Below are 18784 nucleotides of genomic sequence, written 5' to 3'. Positions count from 1 at the left end.
AGTCAGCTCCTTGGCTACCCCATCAGGATCTTCACATAATTGCCAGAAACAGTCATTCCTCACCAGAAGTGGCTGGGGTGTTTTGCAGTAGGGATACAATGTTTTCCTCATCGGAGAAGCCCCAGACTGTCCATGTAGACGATTTCACTGCTACTACAGATGCCGTAATACTGCCGCCTCAGGCCCGGGAACCCTGTCCCTGTAACTATCAACTTGGCTTTTCCTGACTGACACTTCTCTACACAGGGTTTGTTGCCATGACCAGCCAGGCGAGTTCTTCCTTACGGTTAGGGAAAACAAACAAACAAACAAAAAACCAAACAAGGGGTCTCACAAAGGAGAGCTCCTAGATTTGGTCAAGCAATCACGTTGGGCTGGACAGGGCTACCCTGCCCGGTTCTGAGCTACCCCACCCATGGCCTGGCTGGACTGGCAGGGGGCCACGTGCTGGGGAGTGGCCAGAATGGGGCCAGAATGTTCAGGTTCACGGCAAATCTCTGTGCCCTAAAAACGCTGACGTCGAGAGAAAGAAAGATGGGTTCTTCTTACAAACTAAGCCAAACGTGGGTGGTGAGAAGCACTGAGCTTCTCTTGGCTGTTAAAGAGGCGTCTGCTTGTGACATTGGACGGGGCCCTGGGATTGGAAACCACTGGTGCCAACCATGTAAGCCTTGGGTTCCATGACACGCGTGTCGGGACAGGGCATGGAGAACGTAGCCCTCCTAAGCGGGATGCTGCAAGACAGGTTCCTTCACACACAGAAGGCCCTTAAATTACTGAACTGAGAATGGGCCAGGAAAACCTTACCACTGTCCCAAGGGAAGGCAGCAGAGCTACTTTCTGGGCAAGGATCCAATTGGAAAAAATGTTAAAAGTAACTAACACCCGAAATCAATCCCATGAGTGTGCTGGGAATGCTAATATGCTGTTCTCTAATTCTTAGCAGAAGAATTTCTCACCCAAGGCATGGGCATAAATGCAGTTCCATGAAAAGGGGTCTTTTGGGAGACTTTGCTCGAGGCAAATCATTCCACTGGGTTAGCGTCTTCCACAATTGAGGTTCCTGCTGTTCCCAAGGAGAACATAAATCCTGCTCATGATTGGTTCAAGATAAATACATGAAAGAAATGTTAGGGATTAATGTCCCTTGAACAAGAGTCCACAGAGTTGACAAATTGGAGAATAACCCTTCCCAAAACTGTGAGGACATTTTAAAAGGATTTGTAAAAAGAAACTAATCAAAATAATGAGATATGAAATAAATATCTCATGTATGCATGTGTTGTGTGTGTGTGTGTGTGTGTGTGTGAACACAAACATATGGCAGGTTACTATAGCTCCCAATCAATAAGCAAATGCAATGTGCAAGGATTTGTAATAAAATATGGGTCACAACGTAGAGCTGTGTGTTTTTAACATTTGCCTTCTGAGACCAAAGGAATTGAGAGCTGGGAATGTGCCTTGCCTTAGGGTTCAAAATAAGAGTTTCTAGCCAACACCAGGAAACGATTCCTGAGAAAATGATGAAATGAAAGACCAATTAATTTAAACACCTAAATGTAACCAAGTCACCTCCCATACTACCCCCAATATGCTAATTTTGCCTTCTCACTGGTCAAAGCCTGAGATTCATCTAATATCAGGAACATTTTTGTACATTTTTCAAAAGAGAAATGAATCTAATTTTATATATGTGGTGATGTATGCAAGGTAGTAAGATTATAACACTATCTTTTACTTTAATGTTGGATAATCTCAGTAACAGAAAAAACAGGACTTTTATTCGCCGACTGATGGCCAGTCAACGGTTTTGGAGTTTTCATATCAGATTTCTAAATGAGAATTTTCACACTATGGAGAAAACTGCTTTGTGAAGGAGTGTGGTCTAGTAAGTGTGATTTTTATAAAGGTTTCTGGACAGGTTTAACTGACTTCCTTGATTGAAATGTGAGGAGATTTTGCTTGATGATTAAAAACTGGCACTAGTCCCATACATTTTAGAAGAATTAATAATGTTGCTCAATGTTAAAAATTCCAGTTGCTTCTTACCACCAACAGACATAATATTCAAGATCTAACCTAAAAGGATTATATGGCAGTATTTTGTTTATATTAGTTAGGAAAAAATCTCAAGATACAATCATCTCCTTTCACTGTCAAGAAAATCTGATGCCAAAAGCATAAAAAATTCTCCCTTATGCCAGAATTAAATCAAAGCTAATTGGATTAAAAAGGAGGGACAAGGTGGGAACAAGGTGGGTGAATAAACTCTCTCCTATGAAAGCACCCTGTAGGGCATTTTGTCTCCACATTTCGGTTGTACCTGGAAGAATTTGGAAGCCAGAAGGGACCCTATAGGGGAAGAGGCGAGTTCAAGCCTGTGGAATTTATTTATATGACTCAGATTTCTGCAAAGGACAGAACGAAGAGAGTAGTCTGGGAATGAAGTAATTTCCTAATTAAGGAAGTGTTGTCTGAGGCCAGCTGCATGCCATGAACATTGTATAAACCTGGGGACACTGGGACCTCTATTCCTACTGCAGTAGGTAAGACTTTGATTTTCTCTACCTGGGCTCAAAGAAATGACAATCTTTCTTGAATGTCATCAGAATTTGGTAGACTTCATGAGATGGTGCGTAGAGTTTCTGCCACTGACTCATTGAACCCCCAGATTCTGCTATGGATTTTGTTTTATTTTCCAAACGTCCCCTCCCTCTGGCGTCTGGGAAGCACCATTTTGATTCCACTCTCTGATTTTATGACTTCAGTGTTTTTAGGTTCCTAGTAAGTTAGATCATTCAGTATTTATTGCTTTCTATCTGACTTATTCCACTTAGCAAAATGCCCTCAAGTTTCATCCATTTTTAAGGATGTATAATATTTCATTGTATATATAGCACAATTTCTTGATCTATTCTTCTTCCAACATTATCGAGGAAAAGGGATTCGCTGTCCAATGCTCTAGGAGTGAATAGGATGACATGGAGATTTTTGAGAAAAGAAAAGCATTACATTGAATTCAAATCCTAGGGGGACAGGAGTCGAGCTCTAATTTGTCGTCTCATACTGGCTTCAAATCAGCATTTATTATAAAACGTTCAGAGGACCTGGCATGGTGGCTCATGCCTGAAATCCCAGCAATTTGGGAGGCTGAGGCAGGCGGATCGCTTGAGCTCAGGAGGAGGAGACCAGTCTGGGCAACACAGCGAGACTCCATCTCTCCAAAAACACAAAAATTAGCTGTGTGTGGTGGTGCAGGCCTGTAGTTCCAGCTACTTGGGGAGGCTGAGGCAGGAGGATCATCTGAGCCCAGGAGGTTCCAGGCTGCAGTGTGTACAACACGCACTGGAAATTCAGGCTATGATGTCAGCAAGCTTGTTCTGCACAGACTCCAGCTGGCCATATTGATTCCAGTCAGTTTCAGCCAGTTCTTTTGTTTCCTAAACAGCAGGAGTTTCAGTGTTTCAGCAAAGTTGTTTCTTTTGTTTTCTTTTTTTCTTGTGAGACAGGGTCTTGCTGTTGCCTGGGCTGGAGTACAGTGGCGCGATCTTGGCTCACCGCAGCCTCTATCTCCTGGGCTCAAGTGATCCTCCCACCTCAGCCTCCCGAGTAGCTGGGGCTACAGGTGTGTGCCACAATGCCCAGCTAATTTTTAAAATTATTCGTTGGACGGGTCTCATTATGTTGCACTGGCTGGTCTCGAACTCCTGGGCCCAAGCAATCCTCCTGTCTTAGCCTCAGAAAGTGCTGGAATTTGCAAGTGTGAGCCACTGCAACCAGCCAAGTTGTTTCCCTTCTTATCTGCCATCCTGCACACTCAAAAATTTCTGTTAGTTACTGGTTTCTTTAACACTGTTTTTTTTTGAGATGAAGTCTCACTCTGTCACCCAGGCTGGAGTGCAGTGGCGCGATTTCAGCTCACTGCAACCTCCGCCTCTTGGGTTCAAGCGATTCTCCTGCCTCAGCCTCCTGAGTAGGGACTACCGGCGCCTGCCACCACACCTGGCCGTTCTTTAACTCTTTGGGGCACAATTTCACCAACAGAAACTTGGGTCCTTTCCATATTTTGCATATTGGAAATAATGCTGCAATAAACATGGGAATGCAGATATCTTCTTGACATAATTGACTTCATTTTCTTTGTGTGTATACCTGGGAGTGGGATTGCTTGATCATAGGGTAGTTCTATTTTTAATATTTTGAGGAATCTCTCTACTGTTTTTTATACTTGTAGTACTAATTTACATTCCCATCAATAATGTACCAGGATTCCCTTATCTTCACACCCTCAGCCACACTTGTCTTTTGGATCACAGTCAATTTAACAGATGTGTGGTAATATCTCATTGTGGTTTTAATTTGCATTTTCTTTATCATGTGTGAAGTCGAGCACTTTTTCCAGCACCTGTTGGTACATACAAACACATTCAAATGTGTTCTTTAGAGAAATCTCTATTTGGGTCCTTTGGGCATTTTATTTTTGTTTTGAGACAGAATGCCACTCTGTCGCCCAGGCTGGAGTGCAGTGGCACGATCTTGCCTTTGCTCATTTTATAATCGGAATGTTAGTGTTAGGGTTTTTTTTTTTTTTTCTACTATGAGTTCTTTATGTATTTTGGATATTAACCTAATATCAGATATATAATTTGCAAACATGTTTTCCATTCTGTAGGTTTTCTTGTCATCGTCTCCCTTATTTCCTTCACTATGCAGAACATTTTTTGTTTGACATAGTCCAACTTATTTATTTTTGCTTTTTGTGTAATATAATGCTGTAAGTTTCATGCCACATCCAGGTGAAACAAATACTATGCCATGGGGGTTTTTGAGAAAAGAAAAGCTTTGTGTTGAAATACAACTCCCAGGGAGAGTATGAGGAGTCCAGCTCTAACCTTCTCCTCATACTGGCTTCAAATCACCATTTATTAGAAAAGGTTCAGAGGACCTGGCATGGTGGCACGTGCCTGAAATCCAAGCACTTTGGGAGGCCGAGGCAGGTGGATTGCTTGAGGTCAGTAGTAGATCAGCCTGGGCAACATAGTGAGATCCCATCTCTCCAAAATACAAAAATTGGCCAGGCTTATTATGGAGGTTGATGGTCTGCAGTGCTGTCCAATATAAACATGTGATCAACATACATAAGGATAAATTTATTGTCTAACAGCCACATAAATCAAGCAAAATGAAATAAGCCTAAGTAAGTTTAACAAAATATAAGCATTTCACATGTAATACAGTTTTAAGATTCTCTAACAGATAGTTTACATCTCCTTTAGGTCTTCAAAATTTAGTGTATATTTTATACTCACCACACATCTGAATTTAGATAAGCCCCACTTTAGATGCTCAGCAGCCACATGTGGCTGGTGGTTACCATATTGGATAGCTCAGCTGTAGACCCTTTTGCCACTCAACTCAAACCCTCATACCAACCCATGGCCTTGATTCTTTTTTTTTTTTTTTTTGAGACGGAGTCTCGCTCTGTCGCCCAGGCTGGAGTGCAGTGGCCGCATCTCAGCTCACTGCAAGCTCCACCTCCCGGGTTTACGCCATTCTCCTGCCTCAGCCTCCCGAGTAGCTGGGACTACAGAGCCCGCCACCTCGCCTAGCTAGTTTTTTGTATTTTTTAGTAGAGACGGGGTTTCACCGGGTTAGCCAGGATGGTCTCGATCTCCTGACCTCGTGATCCGCCCGTCTCGGCCTCCCAAAGTGCTGGGATTACAGGCTTGAGCCACCGCGCCCGGCCCCCCCATGGCCTTAATTCTAGTCAGTATTTCCAACATTGGAAGTTCCGGGCCCTGATCATTTATATTTGTACTTATAGCGTATCTTCATTCCCTAGTACTAGTGCTTTACAAAGAGTACGCCATGATGTCTTCATGCAGGTAAAGATGAAAGGGTCCCAGGAAATTTACATGAGTCCCATTCCACTCATGTAAAATCTAATCCCATGCCTATTAATTCCCAGGCAGTGGCCATGGCTGAACACTTTAAAGCAGCAAGCAGTTGTCCTATCTGCCTGGATTATCTTGAAAACCCCATGCACCTGATATGTGGATACATCTGTTGCCTCCGATGCATGAACTCACTGCGGACGGGGCCTGATGGGAAGGGGGTGCTGTGCCCTTTCTGCCCGGTGGTCTCTCAGAAGAACGACATCCGGCCCGCTGCCCAGCTGGGGGCGCTGGTGTCCAAGATCAAGGAACTAGAGCCCAAGCTGAGAGCTGCTCTGCAGATGAATCCAAGGATGAGGAAGTTCCAAGGTAAGGAATCTGCACTACCTGCTCCAAGCCCATAAAGGGCCTTGGAAAAAGCAGCTTTTAAATGTTTTTCCTTTCAATACGGGCATCAGCTGAAGTCTGCAACCTAAAAGTTTGTGATCCCAAACATCAGCGGTTGTCAGTGCTCAGTATATTCACAGGATCTGTGCCAACTGATAATTATGAGAGCAAACTATCGTCTCCTCCTTCATCCATCCTATGCACTAAGAGGGAGAAAAACCTTTAATCAAAATATTGAATAACTTAACAAGAATTTTTACTATGACAAAGGTGGGCTTGTTGGAATTCTATTCATACAGTCTATACGTAAAATTTGACTTAATCGGGGGGCCAGGGAAATTCCTAAGGAAAAAATAGGATCTGAGAATGAACGTGGAACAAAAGAAGTGACGGTGAATAAAATCTTTGGGTCTGTGCAGTGGAAGGGCAGAGGGAGTCTTTAATGTATGTCTTTGCTGAACTACTGGGTCTTCTTTCCACAGTGGATATGACCTTGGATGTGGACACAGCCAACAACTATCTCATCATTTCTGAAGACCTGAGGCGTGTCCGGTGTGGGAATTTCAGACAGAACAGGAAGGAGCAAGCCGAGAGGTTCGACTCCGCACTGTGCGTCCTGGGCGTCCCTCGCTTCACTTCCGGCCGCCATTACTGGGAGGTGGACGTGGGCACCAGCAAAGTGTGGGATGTGGGCGTGTGCAAGGAATCTGTGAATCGACAGGGAAACGTTGTACTCACTTCAGAACTCGGCTTCTGGACTGTGGGTTTGAGAGAAGGACAGATCTACTTTGCCAGCACTAAGCCTCTGACGGGCCTCTGGGTGAGCCCTGGTCTACACAGAGTGGGGATTTACCTGGATATAACAATGAGGGTCATTTCCTTCTATAATGTCGGCGATGGGTCCCATATCTTCACATTCACTAAAATTTCTGCCACCGAGCCACTGCGTCCATGTTTTGCTCATGCAGATACAAGTCGTGATGATCACGGATACTTGAGTGTGTGTGTAATTAATAATGGCATTGTCAGTTCCCCAGTTTATCCTGGGCAAGGCAACTACACACTTGAACACAGGAAACACCCACAGTAAGTGGCCGTGTGCTCGTGACCAAAGGCAAGAACTTCTCTGCTTTGTCCACTTATGGTTCAAAGGTATGGAAGAAAAATGTGGGTCTTTCAGTGAATTCTGAGCTCTACTTGTATTGCTGATGAAAAACTGCATATGAAATATCAAGTAGTGTCTTTTTTTGTAACTCATGCTTGTGTTTCTTTTACAATAAACGTTTAAAATTTTCAGATGAATTTGCAAATGTTTTTCTTTGCTGTAAGATCAAGTAAATGTGTTATGGAGGTTCTAAACTGTATAATAATATAAATGTGACCCCCCCAAATTAATTGACTTTCTAAATGACAAGGAAACACTGCCTGTTAAACTGGTAAAAGCATGTGCCTGTATGTGTTCAGTTTTACCCAACAACTGGAATACACACATTCATCTCCAGTACACATTGAACATTTGCTAGCATAGACAGATGTGGCCATAAGACAAATCACATTGGGAAAACTGAAATAATATACACGTTGTTCTCAAATGCCAACATAATTAAATTAGAAATCAGTAACAAGAAGAAATTTGTAAAATCTCCAGACATGAAAATTAAACATCCACTTCAAAATAAAATACAGATCAAAGGCGAACTTATAAAGGAAATTATAAAATACCTTGAGTTAAATGAAAGTAAATGCACAATATCACAAAATTTGTAGATGCAGCTGAGGCTCAGAGGGAAATTTATAGAAATAGATACTGATAAAATCAAAGAAAATACCCTCATCTGTGATATAGCTTCCATTTTTAAGTGAGCAAATGCAGTGGCAAATTAGGTAGAAACAATACAAAAAAACAAAAGACTACAGTAGCAATCAATGAAACAGAAAATGGATAAATGTTACATAAAATTTAAAAAATTTAAGACATGTTTTTTCCGGATCAAAGTAGTAAATCTTCAGCTAGAGTGAAGGAGAGAGGAAAGGATGAATTAAAACAATAAGTAAGCAAGAAAAAAGGAAGACAGGGCAAAATCAAAGAGGTAGAGAAAGAAGAGACAGAAGCCCTTTATGGATGGCTCAGGCCTGTAATCCCAGCACTTTGGGAGGCCAAGGAGGGAGGATTGCTTGAACTCAGGAGTTTGAGACCAGCCTGGACAACATAGCAAAACCCCATCTCTACAACAACAACAACAACAAAAAAATAGCTGGGTGTGTTGGTTTGCACCTGTGGTTTCAGCCACTTAAGTGGCTAAGGTGGGAAGATTGCTTGAGCCCCAGGAAGTTGAGGCTGCAGGAAGCCACGATCATGCCACTGCACTCCAGCCTGGGTTAGAGAGTGAGACCCTAGCTTCAAAAACAGAAAAGAAAATGTGACATATGTACTACACAATGGAATAGTATTATCCATAGAAAACAAAGTCCTGTGATTTGCATCTACAGAAATGAACCTAGAATACACTATGCTTAGTGAAACATACAGCCACAGAAAGAGAGATATCACATGATCTCATTCACATGGAGAATCTTAAAAAGTGATCTCACAGAACTAGAGAGATCCAGACCGGGTACAGTGGCTGATGCCTATAATCCCAGCTCTTTGGGAGGCCGAGGCAGGTGGGTCACCTGAGGTCAGGAGTTTAAGACCAGCCGGCCAACATGGTGAAACCCCACCTCTACTAAAAATACAAGAACTAGCTAGGCATGATGGTGCACACCTGTAATCCCAGCTACTTGGGAGGCTGAGGCAAGATAATTGCTTGAACCCGAGAGGTGGCGGTTGCAGTGAGCTGAGATTGCACCATTGCACTTCAACCTGGGGGACAGAGTGAAATTCCGTCTCAAAAAAAGGAAGAATAAAAAGAACTAGAGAGTAAAATGGTGTCACCAGGGGCTGGGGCTGGGGCAGTGAGGAGGGAGGGTTAGGGAATGGTTGGCCAAGATACACACAATTTCAGCTAGGCAGGAGAAATAAATACAACATGGCAACAATAGTTAATATATTGTAATATTCTTGAAAAATGCTAAGGGAGGCAATTTTCAGTGTTTTCATAAAAAAGATGACAACTTTTCAAGGACATGCATATATTACCTAACTAGATTTACCCATTTGGCAATGCATCTACATGGCAAAACACTTTGATGTACACAATAATTACATATAATTATTCTGACAATTTAAATAAAACAAAATAAGAATCAAAGTTTACATGTTAAAGATGTTCCATTTTACCTCAGTGAGATCTCAAAAATTTTAATAAAAAATAGTTCTGTTCAAACTCTCTCGTGAATTTTCCTTTCAGTTATTGTACTTCATTGCTCCTAAATTGCTTACTGATTCCTTCTTAAATTTTCTCTTTATTCATATTCTCTATTTGATGAGGAGTTATTCCTCTGGTTTTAGTTCTTCTGCTCTTGGTTTTCTTGAGTTCTTTGTGCATATTTAAGACAATTGAGTATTTGGAGAGGAAGCCCAACGTCTTGGCTTGCTCATAGTGTTTTTTCTTTCTTATGACTATTATACTTCCTTTGTAAACTACTGTGTTCTTACTCGTTCTTCTGCATGGCCACTGAAGTCTCTGCCTTCTGGTCTATTAACAATTTGATGGAAATAAAAGAAAAAAAAAAAAGCCTGAGCCCAAACCCAAAATTCTCTCAAGCTCTTTGCCATGGGATCCCTCTAGGGGGCTTAGCCAGGATTTTTTTTGGAGACGGAGTCTAGCTCTGCTGCCCAGGCTGGAGTGTAGTGGCGCGATCTCGGCTCACTGCAAGCTCCATCTCCCGGGTTCACTAGCTGGGATTTTTACAACTCAGCCTTCATTTCCTGCTTGCCTGGAGCCTTGGGATCATCAGAGGTAAAACACAGGGTTTCTCAGGTTTTTATAAATCTTGCATCCAGTAGTGGGACATGCGTGATGAACTCAATCCTCGGTATTCCTCAGTGCTATTCAAAGCCATTATTATCTCAGGTAATTCTTCCCCCAGATTCTTCCTTAATAGGCTCTTCATTCTGTCATCTGTTTTCCCTGTTGGCCCTTACCTAGGCAACTTCAGCAAGTCTGTTTGTCTTTAAGTGCTTTTAATGACACTGGCACCCCCAAGAAACTGGCTTTTGTCTGTGTAGATCTGAAAAAGGTGGCATAAAGGCAAGCCCTTGTGCCAACCCTTCAAGGAACCACTAAGATAGATGGAGGCACACAACCCCAATTCTTTGAGAACAAAGATCCTTCATCCTGTCGCATTAGCATGCTGGCCTGGGAATGAGGGATGCCATGTTCTCAGCAGCCATCAAGCTTCAGAGTGGGCAAGAGTAGGCGGGTGAGTTAAAATGCCACAACTCAGCCGGGCACAGCGGCTCACGCCTGTAATCCCAGTACTTTCAGAGGCCGAGTCGGAAGGATCGCTCAAGACCAGCCTCGGCAATATGGTGAGACCCCTTCTTTACTAAAAGTACAACAAATTGGTGGGGGGGGGCATGGTTGTATGCATCTGTGGTCTCAGCTACTGGGGAGTTTGAGGTGGGAGAATCACTTGAGCTCAGGAAGTCAAACCTGTAGTGAGCTGCGATTAGTGCCACTGCACACCAGCCTGGGTGGCAGAGTGGGACCCTGTCTCAAAAAAAAAAAATTGTGATGATCTTATTTCAAAAACATGTCAGAAAAATCAAAGAATATGCCCAGTTGAAACTACAGTAAGATCCTTTGATTCACCTTCAAGGTTTCCTTCCACAGCTGATTGTGACTTGATTCTGAAGTCAGAGTTTTGAAAAGGAACATAGAAAACTCTCAGCCCTTTTTTCCTGTCAGGATCTTCACATCATGTCCAGAAGTTGCATTTATCAGAAGTGGCTGAGGTTTTGCATTGGGAATAAAATATTCTCATCCGAGAAGCCCCAGACTCACTGAGGTAATGTCACTGAGAAATACTACAGATGACAGGATCATGGCATCTCTGTGGAGAGATCAGGTCCAGGAGCCTGTCTCTGTAACTAGGGACTCAGGTGCCCCAGCTTATGGTGACTGACACTTCCCTGTACAGAGCTTGTTGCCAAGACTACCCCAGTGAGTGCTTCTGTATATTTAGAGCAAAAGGCAGAACATAAAGATCTCAAACAGAAGAGCTCAGAGCCAAGGATGAGCAATAGCACTGGGCAAAATAGGTTTACCCCTGCCTGGCTCTGAGCCACGCCATCCATGCCCCAGCTGGACCAAGACAGTGGCACATTGAACCAGGTGCTTGCCTTGAGCTCCTGGCTCAATGTGGGACCAGAATGCTCAGGTTTACTCTATATCCCTGTGTCCTAGAAACACTGTCAAAGGAATAAATTAGGACAGTCTCCTTAGAAACTGAGCCAAGGATCACTTGAGGTCAGGAGTTCAAGACCAGCCTGGTCAACACGTTGAAACCTCATCTCTACTAAAAATACAAAAATTAACCTAGTGAGATGGCAGGCGCCTGTAGTCCCAGCTACTCGGGAGGCTGAGGCAGGAAAATTGCTTGAACCCGGGAGGCGAAGGCTGCAGTGAGCTGAGATAGCACCACCGTACTCCAGCCTGGGCGGCAGAGCGAGACTCCATCTCAAAAAAGATTTTCAGCACGTAAAGACCCTAAAACCTACCCAATCTGAGTATGTATCCCCTCACCTATGGAGGCCTATTAGATACAGCCACCAGATGCTTAGCCATGGGGCATGGTAAATAGTGTCAGGGTTGGAAACATTATCAGAGGATGCCCAGTTCGACTCCCCGTTCTGAAAGAAGGTGAAAAGGAGAGGCTTTTTCTGAGGCCACACATCTCTTACATTTCTCCACAGCTTAGAGAAGTCACCCTTCACCCCGTGGAACACACACAAGTTTGTGAGCAGAGCTGGCCGAGAGAGAGGGAGATACGGAAATGAATACCAGTTATGGCGTTAGGTAGATCCGGAATGAACGTGGTGCAGCAGGACTACAAAGCCAGGAGAGAAGATGAGATGAGGATTTCATTTCAGAGGATTCCTAGAGATACCTTCTAACAACTCTCCCTAGACCAAAACAAAAACAGTAACAAAAACCAAAAACCAAACCAACAAAACCACCAAACAAGCAACAGAACACCACAGAACAAAAAACAACAAACAAATCATGAAAGGATCATAGTTTCTTTCGTGTTACTCCACAATACTCACTGAGAAAAGAATCATGCCTCACACTTTTTTTCCAATGCATTTTCTCATTTATTACTTTATATAATCCTTTAAATACTCTTGAGAGAGTGTAGGAATTTTAAGAAATGGTTGACTGGATCAAGGTCACACACACACACACACACACACACACACACCCCAAATAGGAAAATTATAGCCTTAATTCTCTTTCATTCCAGTCACGGTAATAATTTATAACAAATACGGTTTATGTAGAACATGATCAAAGGCGTTGCCTAGATGCTGTATTTGACATTCTCATGGCTGTAGACATTCTGGGAAATTTAAAAAACATGTAATCCAAATTAGAATTAGGTATTACTGAACCTGGCTGAGAAGCAGGTATCACACCAATTTCTCTGCCTTCCTTTACAGACCAAGTTTCAGACAGAAAGACCAAATCGGGTTTTCTTTCCTTGACAGTCATCACCATCCGCAGGGTTTCTGCACTCACGTTGTTTAACGGAAGCCTGAAGGAAAGCAGAGGGCGAACTCTATTAATGCTCCGTGTGAGGTCTCGGCTTTGTGGCATCAATGACTAATCCCCCACATGCCATCCTTTGGGCGTTCTTGGGAGTGTCTCAAGCCATCCGAGGAAACAAAAATCCGCTCCAGACTAAAAACCCTGAGAGCGCGATTTCTCCGTTAAGTATTAGAACGTAAGGCAAGATTTCCATTGGGAGAACCGTTTGAAGTCATATTAGCAGTAACCAACAGTACTGTGCGCTCAGTGCTTTACATGCATCTCACATTACATCCTCACAATGGGGAATGCCATCCAAGACTTTATAGGTTCCAATACTGAGGGGTCAAAGTTTCCAACTGAAATATGTTTACAGGCCGGACCCAGTGACCCACATCTAATCCCAGCACGTTGGGAGGCTGAGACAGGCAGACTGCTTGAACTCAGGAGTTTGAGACCAGCCTGGGTAACACGCCAAAGCCCCATCTCTACCAAAGATACAGAAACTTAGCCGGGTGTGGTGGTGTGTGCCTGTGGTCCCAGCTACTTGGGAGGCTGAGGTGGATTACTTACACCTGAGAAGTCAGGGCTGCAGTGAGCCATGATCTCACCACTGCTCTCTAGCCTGTGAGCCATGATCTCACCACTGCTCTCTAGCCTGAGAGAACAAGACCCTATCTCAAAAAAAAGAAAAACAAAATTTACATAGCCAGAGAACAGAAGCACACACCACCACCCATGCTCACGTTTCTTTCTCCAAATCAAAGAGGGGGATTCAACCACTTATTTTGTGCCCTCTTTATATGTGAGTGTCCCGATTAGCACGTAGGTACAAATACCTTTATAACCTGAAATACGGTCATTTCTGCAGTTTACTTTTGAGCACCTATAATATTGAAACAAAAATATCCCTGGCATCATGGAGCCCATGTTCTAGTGGAAGGAATTAGATAATAGAACAAATGCATTATACATTTGAAGGTGAAAAGAGCCCTGGGGGAAAAAATAAAGAGAATAAGCAATTTGGAAAATTTGTCCTGTTGACGGATTTTTCCATGCATCTGGAAGTTGGACTCCACATCCACATTTACGAGAAAAATCATCATTTGGAGGTGACAGGGGAAAATAACTCATCGCAGGGTCTCCAGCATATTGAGGCTGCGATCTCATTCAATCTTTAAGAGTTCTGAGATAATATCTCCATTTTCCATTTGAGAAAAATTGGATATGAGTGGGAAATGAGTTACCCCGCCTGTATTTTATCAATGGGTCACCAGGAAGCTTATACTTCGTCTCAAAGGCTCAGTCACCTGAATATGGTTTTCCTTTAATAAGGCAGGCAGAAACGGAATGCTAGATATTGCCAGATGTTTCTACATATGTGGATAGTGTGAATGGAAACTGATAGGCAGCTTCTAAATGGCTTCTAACAATCCTCACCTTGTGTCAATCACACCCTTGTATGAGCTTCCCCTCTAGCGTAGGCAAGGCCTGTGATTTGCTTCCTTTGAGAAAGAGTCTCGCTCTGTCGCCCAGGCTGGAGTGCAGCGGCGTGATCTCGGCTCACTGCAAGCTCTGCTTCCCGGGTTCAAGTGATTCTCCTGCCTCAGCCTCCCAAGTAGCTGGGATTACAGAGGTATGTACCACCATGCTGGGCCAACTTTTATATTTTTAGTAGAGATGGGTTTTCACTATGTTGGCCAGGCTGGACTCGAACTCCTGACCTCAAGTGATCCACCTGCCTCAGCCTCCCAAAGTGCTGGCGTTACAGGCATGAGCCACAGCACCCGGCCATATTTGCTTCTATCCAATAGGCAAATACGGTGAGATGTCACTTTTTTGGCGGGCCCACATAGAACTGCTACTTCTGCCTTGCTAACAAACTCACTCTATTGCCTTGAAAAACTTGACAAAGAGTTGCTGTTCGAGAGTTGGAGAGCGAGTCTGTTTGGTGTTTCATTGCCGATAACTGAGGGCCTCTTCCAGCCAACAGCTGTCAAGGTACTAAGACCCTTAGCCCAACAGCACTACAGGAACTGAATTCTGCCAACAACTACATCATCTTAGAAGCAGGCTGATTTTTCCTTTCCCAGATAGACCTTCAGATTTGACCCTAGCCTTGGATGACATCTTGGCTGCAGCCTCATGAGAGATCCCAAGGAGGACCAACTAAGCCAGGATTGGAGTCCTGACACTCACATAGACTGAGATAATCTGTCATTTAACCCCCAAGTTGGTAACATACTTGGCAACAGTTAGCTAACACAGAAAGGAAGAGGACTTTTCTTTATGAGAGGAATCTAATGGATCTGGAAACATGAAATAGCAGACTGAGAACTGCCTATTTTTCTTCTCTGGTAATGAGGGGCACATCCAAATGGAGGAAAGAAAATAGAAAATATTCAAACATAGAACCCTTTTTGTCTACATCAAGTATAATATCAATTGTCATCTTTTACTCACCATTGAATATGCCCTCTGCTGTAAGAACTAGCCATACATTTTCAGTCTCCCAAAATGAAAGACTTTTTTTTTCTTTTTTGTATTTGAAGTTGGCAAGAGGGTTTCTCATCATCTCATAAGTCCTAGACCATCTCAACACAGAATTTTCCCCATCACAGCTGGGCGTGGTGATTCATGCCTATAATCCCAGCACTTTGGGAGGCCAAGGTGGGCGGATCACAAGGTCAGGAGATTGAGACCATCCTGGCCAACATGGTGAAACCCCGTCTCTACTAAAAATAGACATTAGCTGGGCGTGGTGGCAGGCACCTGTAGTCCCAGCTACTTGGGAGGCTGAGGCAGGAGAATCACTTGAACCTGGGAGGCGGATGTTGCAATGAGCCAAGATCAGCCTGGGCAACAGAGCAAGACTCAGTCTCTCAAAAAAAAAAAAAAAAAAAAAAAAGAAGATTTTTCCCCATCACCAAGGAAAATAAGCAACTTACCCAATTATCTGAAGTACACAATCTGGGAGGATCAAGCTCTCAAGAAGTTTTACAATTCCTTCATCACCCAATTGATTCTGAAGTATGTTGAGTCTTTCTAGTGTTTTGTTGGTGGTAAGAACAGAGGCAAGAGACTCACAGCAAGCACCAGTTAACATGCACTCTTCTAGCCTGTAACAAAGATGCACAGTAAGATGGGGCCAAATCCTTGAGGAAAAATGGCAGATGAGACGGGTGAGAACTGGACGTCTACTAAATCCCTCCCCTTACAAGTTTTGGGCAAAAGAACTAACTGTGCCATAACAGCCCCATTTCAAACATCCGAGGTATCGTATTTCCCAATCCACTTCTTCTTGTGCTTTACTTCAGCTGTTCCTAGCTAAAAACAGGGATCTTTCTCCACCAGGCACCTACCCAATATTCACCAACATACAGTCGGGATGTCTCAGACCACCACATAGCAGCTGCATTCCCGCATCTTCTATGCTGTTGCTCCCAATCTCTAGGCTCCTTAGTGTTTCATTAGTAGCAATAACTATGGCAATATATTGACAGATATCGTTGGTAAAGAAACAGCCAGACAGACTGAAAAACAGAAACATGAGCTCGAGTCATGACCACCTGTCTCCAAAGGTTTATTTCACCGAGTGTTAAGCATTCTTGGACCCGTCTTGTGACATTCATGACTAAGGGACTGGTTACAGAAACAAGAGCAGTGTTAACATCTGCGGGTCACTTATAACACACCAGGCATTATTCAAAACTCCTAATGCACATTAAACTCACGATGACCACAAGGCTCTTATCCTGCTTTTACTAGCAAGGAAACTGAGGCCAGGATGTTTTAAGCATTTTGTCCCAGAAAGCCACACACATTCAACCAACACCTTTGCGATACTAAGCTTGAATTCTGAAGAATTATGTTAGGCAACCTCCTCTGAAATTCACATTTCTACCTTTCAGTACTCAGGTCAAAAATCCAACATTGAGAAGGGCTAAATACATTCTTTCTAGAAAGAGAATTTTACCAAATGGTCCTTCCTCTCAAAGCAAGCAAAGTACTCACGATTGTCCATGTTCTCCCATGTGACGTGCCATCTTGTTTTTCCATTCATATCTCCCCCATTGTCTGCTCCTATAATCCTACTTCGTTGTCTCACCACACTGGCTGGCCTTCATGCTGATTCTCGAGCATAGCTGGCTGTTTCTATGTTAACAGCTCTGCACTGACTATTCATTCTGCTTGGAAGCCTCAGTCTAGTCATCTGTATGACTCCATCCACAACCTTCTCCAAGTCTTTGCTCAAATGTCCCCTTGTCAATGAGGTGACATTGACCTTGCTTAGAGATGGCCACACCCTACCCTCGCACTCCCGATTACGTACCCCTAGTATTGAATAAAAAGTTTCCGTAGCACTTTTTACTGCCTGATATGGGAGTTGACAACCTTTTTCTATAAGGGGCCAGATAATAGTTTAGGCTTCACGGGCCATGGTGCCTGTCACAACTACTCAATTTTGCCATTGCAGCACAAATGCATTCATGAAACACATGTAGATGAATGGTTATGTTCCAGTAAAATCTTGATAAAAACAGGATAAAAACAGGCAAAGGGCCAGATCTGGCCCCTGGGTAATGTAATTTGCTGACTTCTGGCCTAACAATAGGTAAGTTTCTTATGTCCCCTAGTGCCAATACAGGATCCATTAATACATGGATATTTATTCTGTTCACGGATGCATCCCAGCCACCTAGAGGAGTGCCTGACATTTAACATACACTCTACCTTTGTTATAGAATGTATATTAAATACTGAATAACCAGAGATTAAAGAAGATTCCAGAAAATCCTATTTTTCATTGAGTAGTTATAAAAGCTGGGTGGTACATGCCTGTAGTCCTAGCTACTCAGGAGGCTGAGACAGAAGGATCACTTGAGCCCAGCAATCAGACTGGCCTGGGCAATATAGCAAAACCCTGTCTGTAAAATATATAGGACATTAATGATGTGCCAACCATATCCATCCTTTCAAACTTAGAGGAAAATAAAGGCTGATAAATAATGCAGGGCTTCACCTGCCCTATGGGAGCTCATAGAGGGGGTCCCTATCCAGGTTTGGGTAGGTAATAGACAAAATGGACAGTTACACTTAAGATAATTCTTGACGGATGACAAAAGAATATATTTGGAGTCTACAGCAAGGTTCAAACTATGGTCTGAGAGCCAAATCTAGACAACTTTGTTTTTATAAATAAAGTTTTATTGGAACATAGCCGCACCCATTTGTTGACATTTTTCATGGCCTCTCTTGAGCTATGGGAGAGTTAAAAATAGTTACAACAGGGACATTATGGCCCACAAAGCCTAGAGTATTTACTGTCTAACCTGTTACAGAAAAAGGTTTCTAACCCCTATTCTACAGTATGAGTGAATTTGTCTCAACCTACTAAGTACAAACTAAGGGCCATGGAAAAAAAGGGAGGGTGGGTTAGATTATTTTCCCAAAGGCAGTTTTCCCTAAACTACTTTGCCAAAGGAAGCAAGATTCTAGAAAGAAAAGATATCCCTAGAATTTCCTATTTCACCTGCCCATTTTTACCAAATGACAATGGTAACAAGGATTTAACTTATAACTATGAGACAGAAATAAACTTAAAATAAGATACCATACTGCTGAGCATATTCTTATACAGTCTCGTAGGCACTTCAGGAACTCACAAGCCATAGTGTTGCTATTTTATAAACAGGAGATGCTTTTAGGATATCAGTTTCTTGTATTTGAGTCAAAAAAAAAAAAAAAGACATTTGACGTAGAACATTTTCTTTTTTTTTTTTGAGACGGAGTCTTGCTCTGTCGCCC

At 43.0% G+C, this 18784-nt stretch overlaps 2 protein-coding genes across 2 annotated transcripts in view; one reads left to right on the top strand and one right to left on the bottom strand.

Annotated features, from left to right (window-relative positions):
* Positions 1 to 5977: 5977 nt before the first annotated feature.
* LOC105504927 (ret finger protein-like 4A) lies at positions 5978 to 7371 on the top strand. The gene is made up of 2 exons (XM_011932573.1): positions 5978 to 6263; positions 6764 to 7371. Exons 1-2 carry the CDS (start codon positions 5978 to 5980, stop codon positions 7369 to 7371), a joined length of 894 nt encoding a protein of 297 aa, XP_011787963.1.
* Positions 7372 to 12521: 5150 nt separating this feature from the next.
* The window catches only part of NLRP11 (NLR family, pyrin domain containing 11), a 59412-nt gene continuing 53149 nt past the window's right edge, over positions 12522 to 18784 (bottom strand). Inside the window, exons 7-9 of the mRNA XM_011932572.1 lie at positions 16339 to 16509; positions 15925 to 16095; positions 12522 to 12983 (exon numbers count right to left, since the gene is read on the bottom strand). Of these exons, the coding sequence (XP_011787962.1) occupies positions 12737 to 12983; positions 15925 to 16095; positions 16339 to 16509 (589 nt within the window). The 3' untranslated portion in view covers positions 12522 to 12736. The remainder of the gene's footprint in view (positions 12984 to 15924; positions 16096 to 16338; positions 16510 to 18784) is intronic.

This window comes from Colobus angolensis, unplaced genomic scaffold, assembly GCF_000951035.1.
Source record: "Colobus angolensis palliatus isolate OR3802 unplaced genomic scaffold, Cang.pa_1.0 Scaffold96, whole genome shotgun sequence".
NCBI classification, from domain to species: domain Eukaryota; kingdom Metazoa; phylum Chordata; class Mammalia; order Primates; family Cercopithecidae; genus Colobus; species Colobus angolensis.
Note: the sequence above shows the minus strand (reverse complement) of the source record. Positions and strands in the feature narration are given on the sequence as shown.

Excerpts from the sequence above, each read along its gene's own strand:
- LOC105504927 (XM_011932573.1), top strand. The coding sequence starts at position 5,978 with ATGGCTGAACACTTTAAAGCAGCAAGCAGTTGTCCTATCTGCCTGGAT. Across the intron at positions 6,264-6,763 it reads AAGGATGAGGAAGTTCCAAG|TGGATATGACCTTGGATGTG; the intron begins GTAAGGAATCTG and ends TTCTTTCCACAG.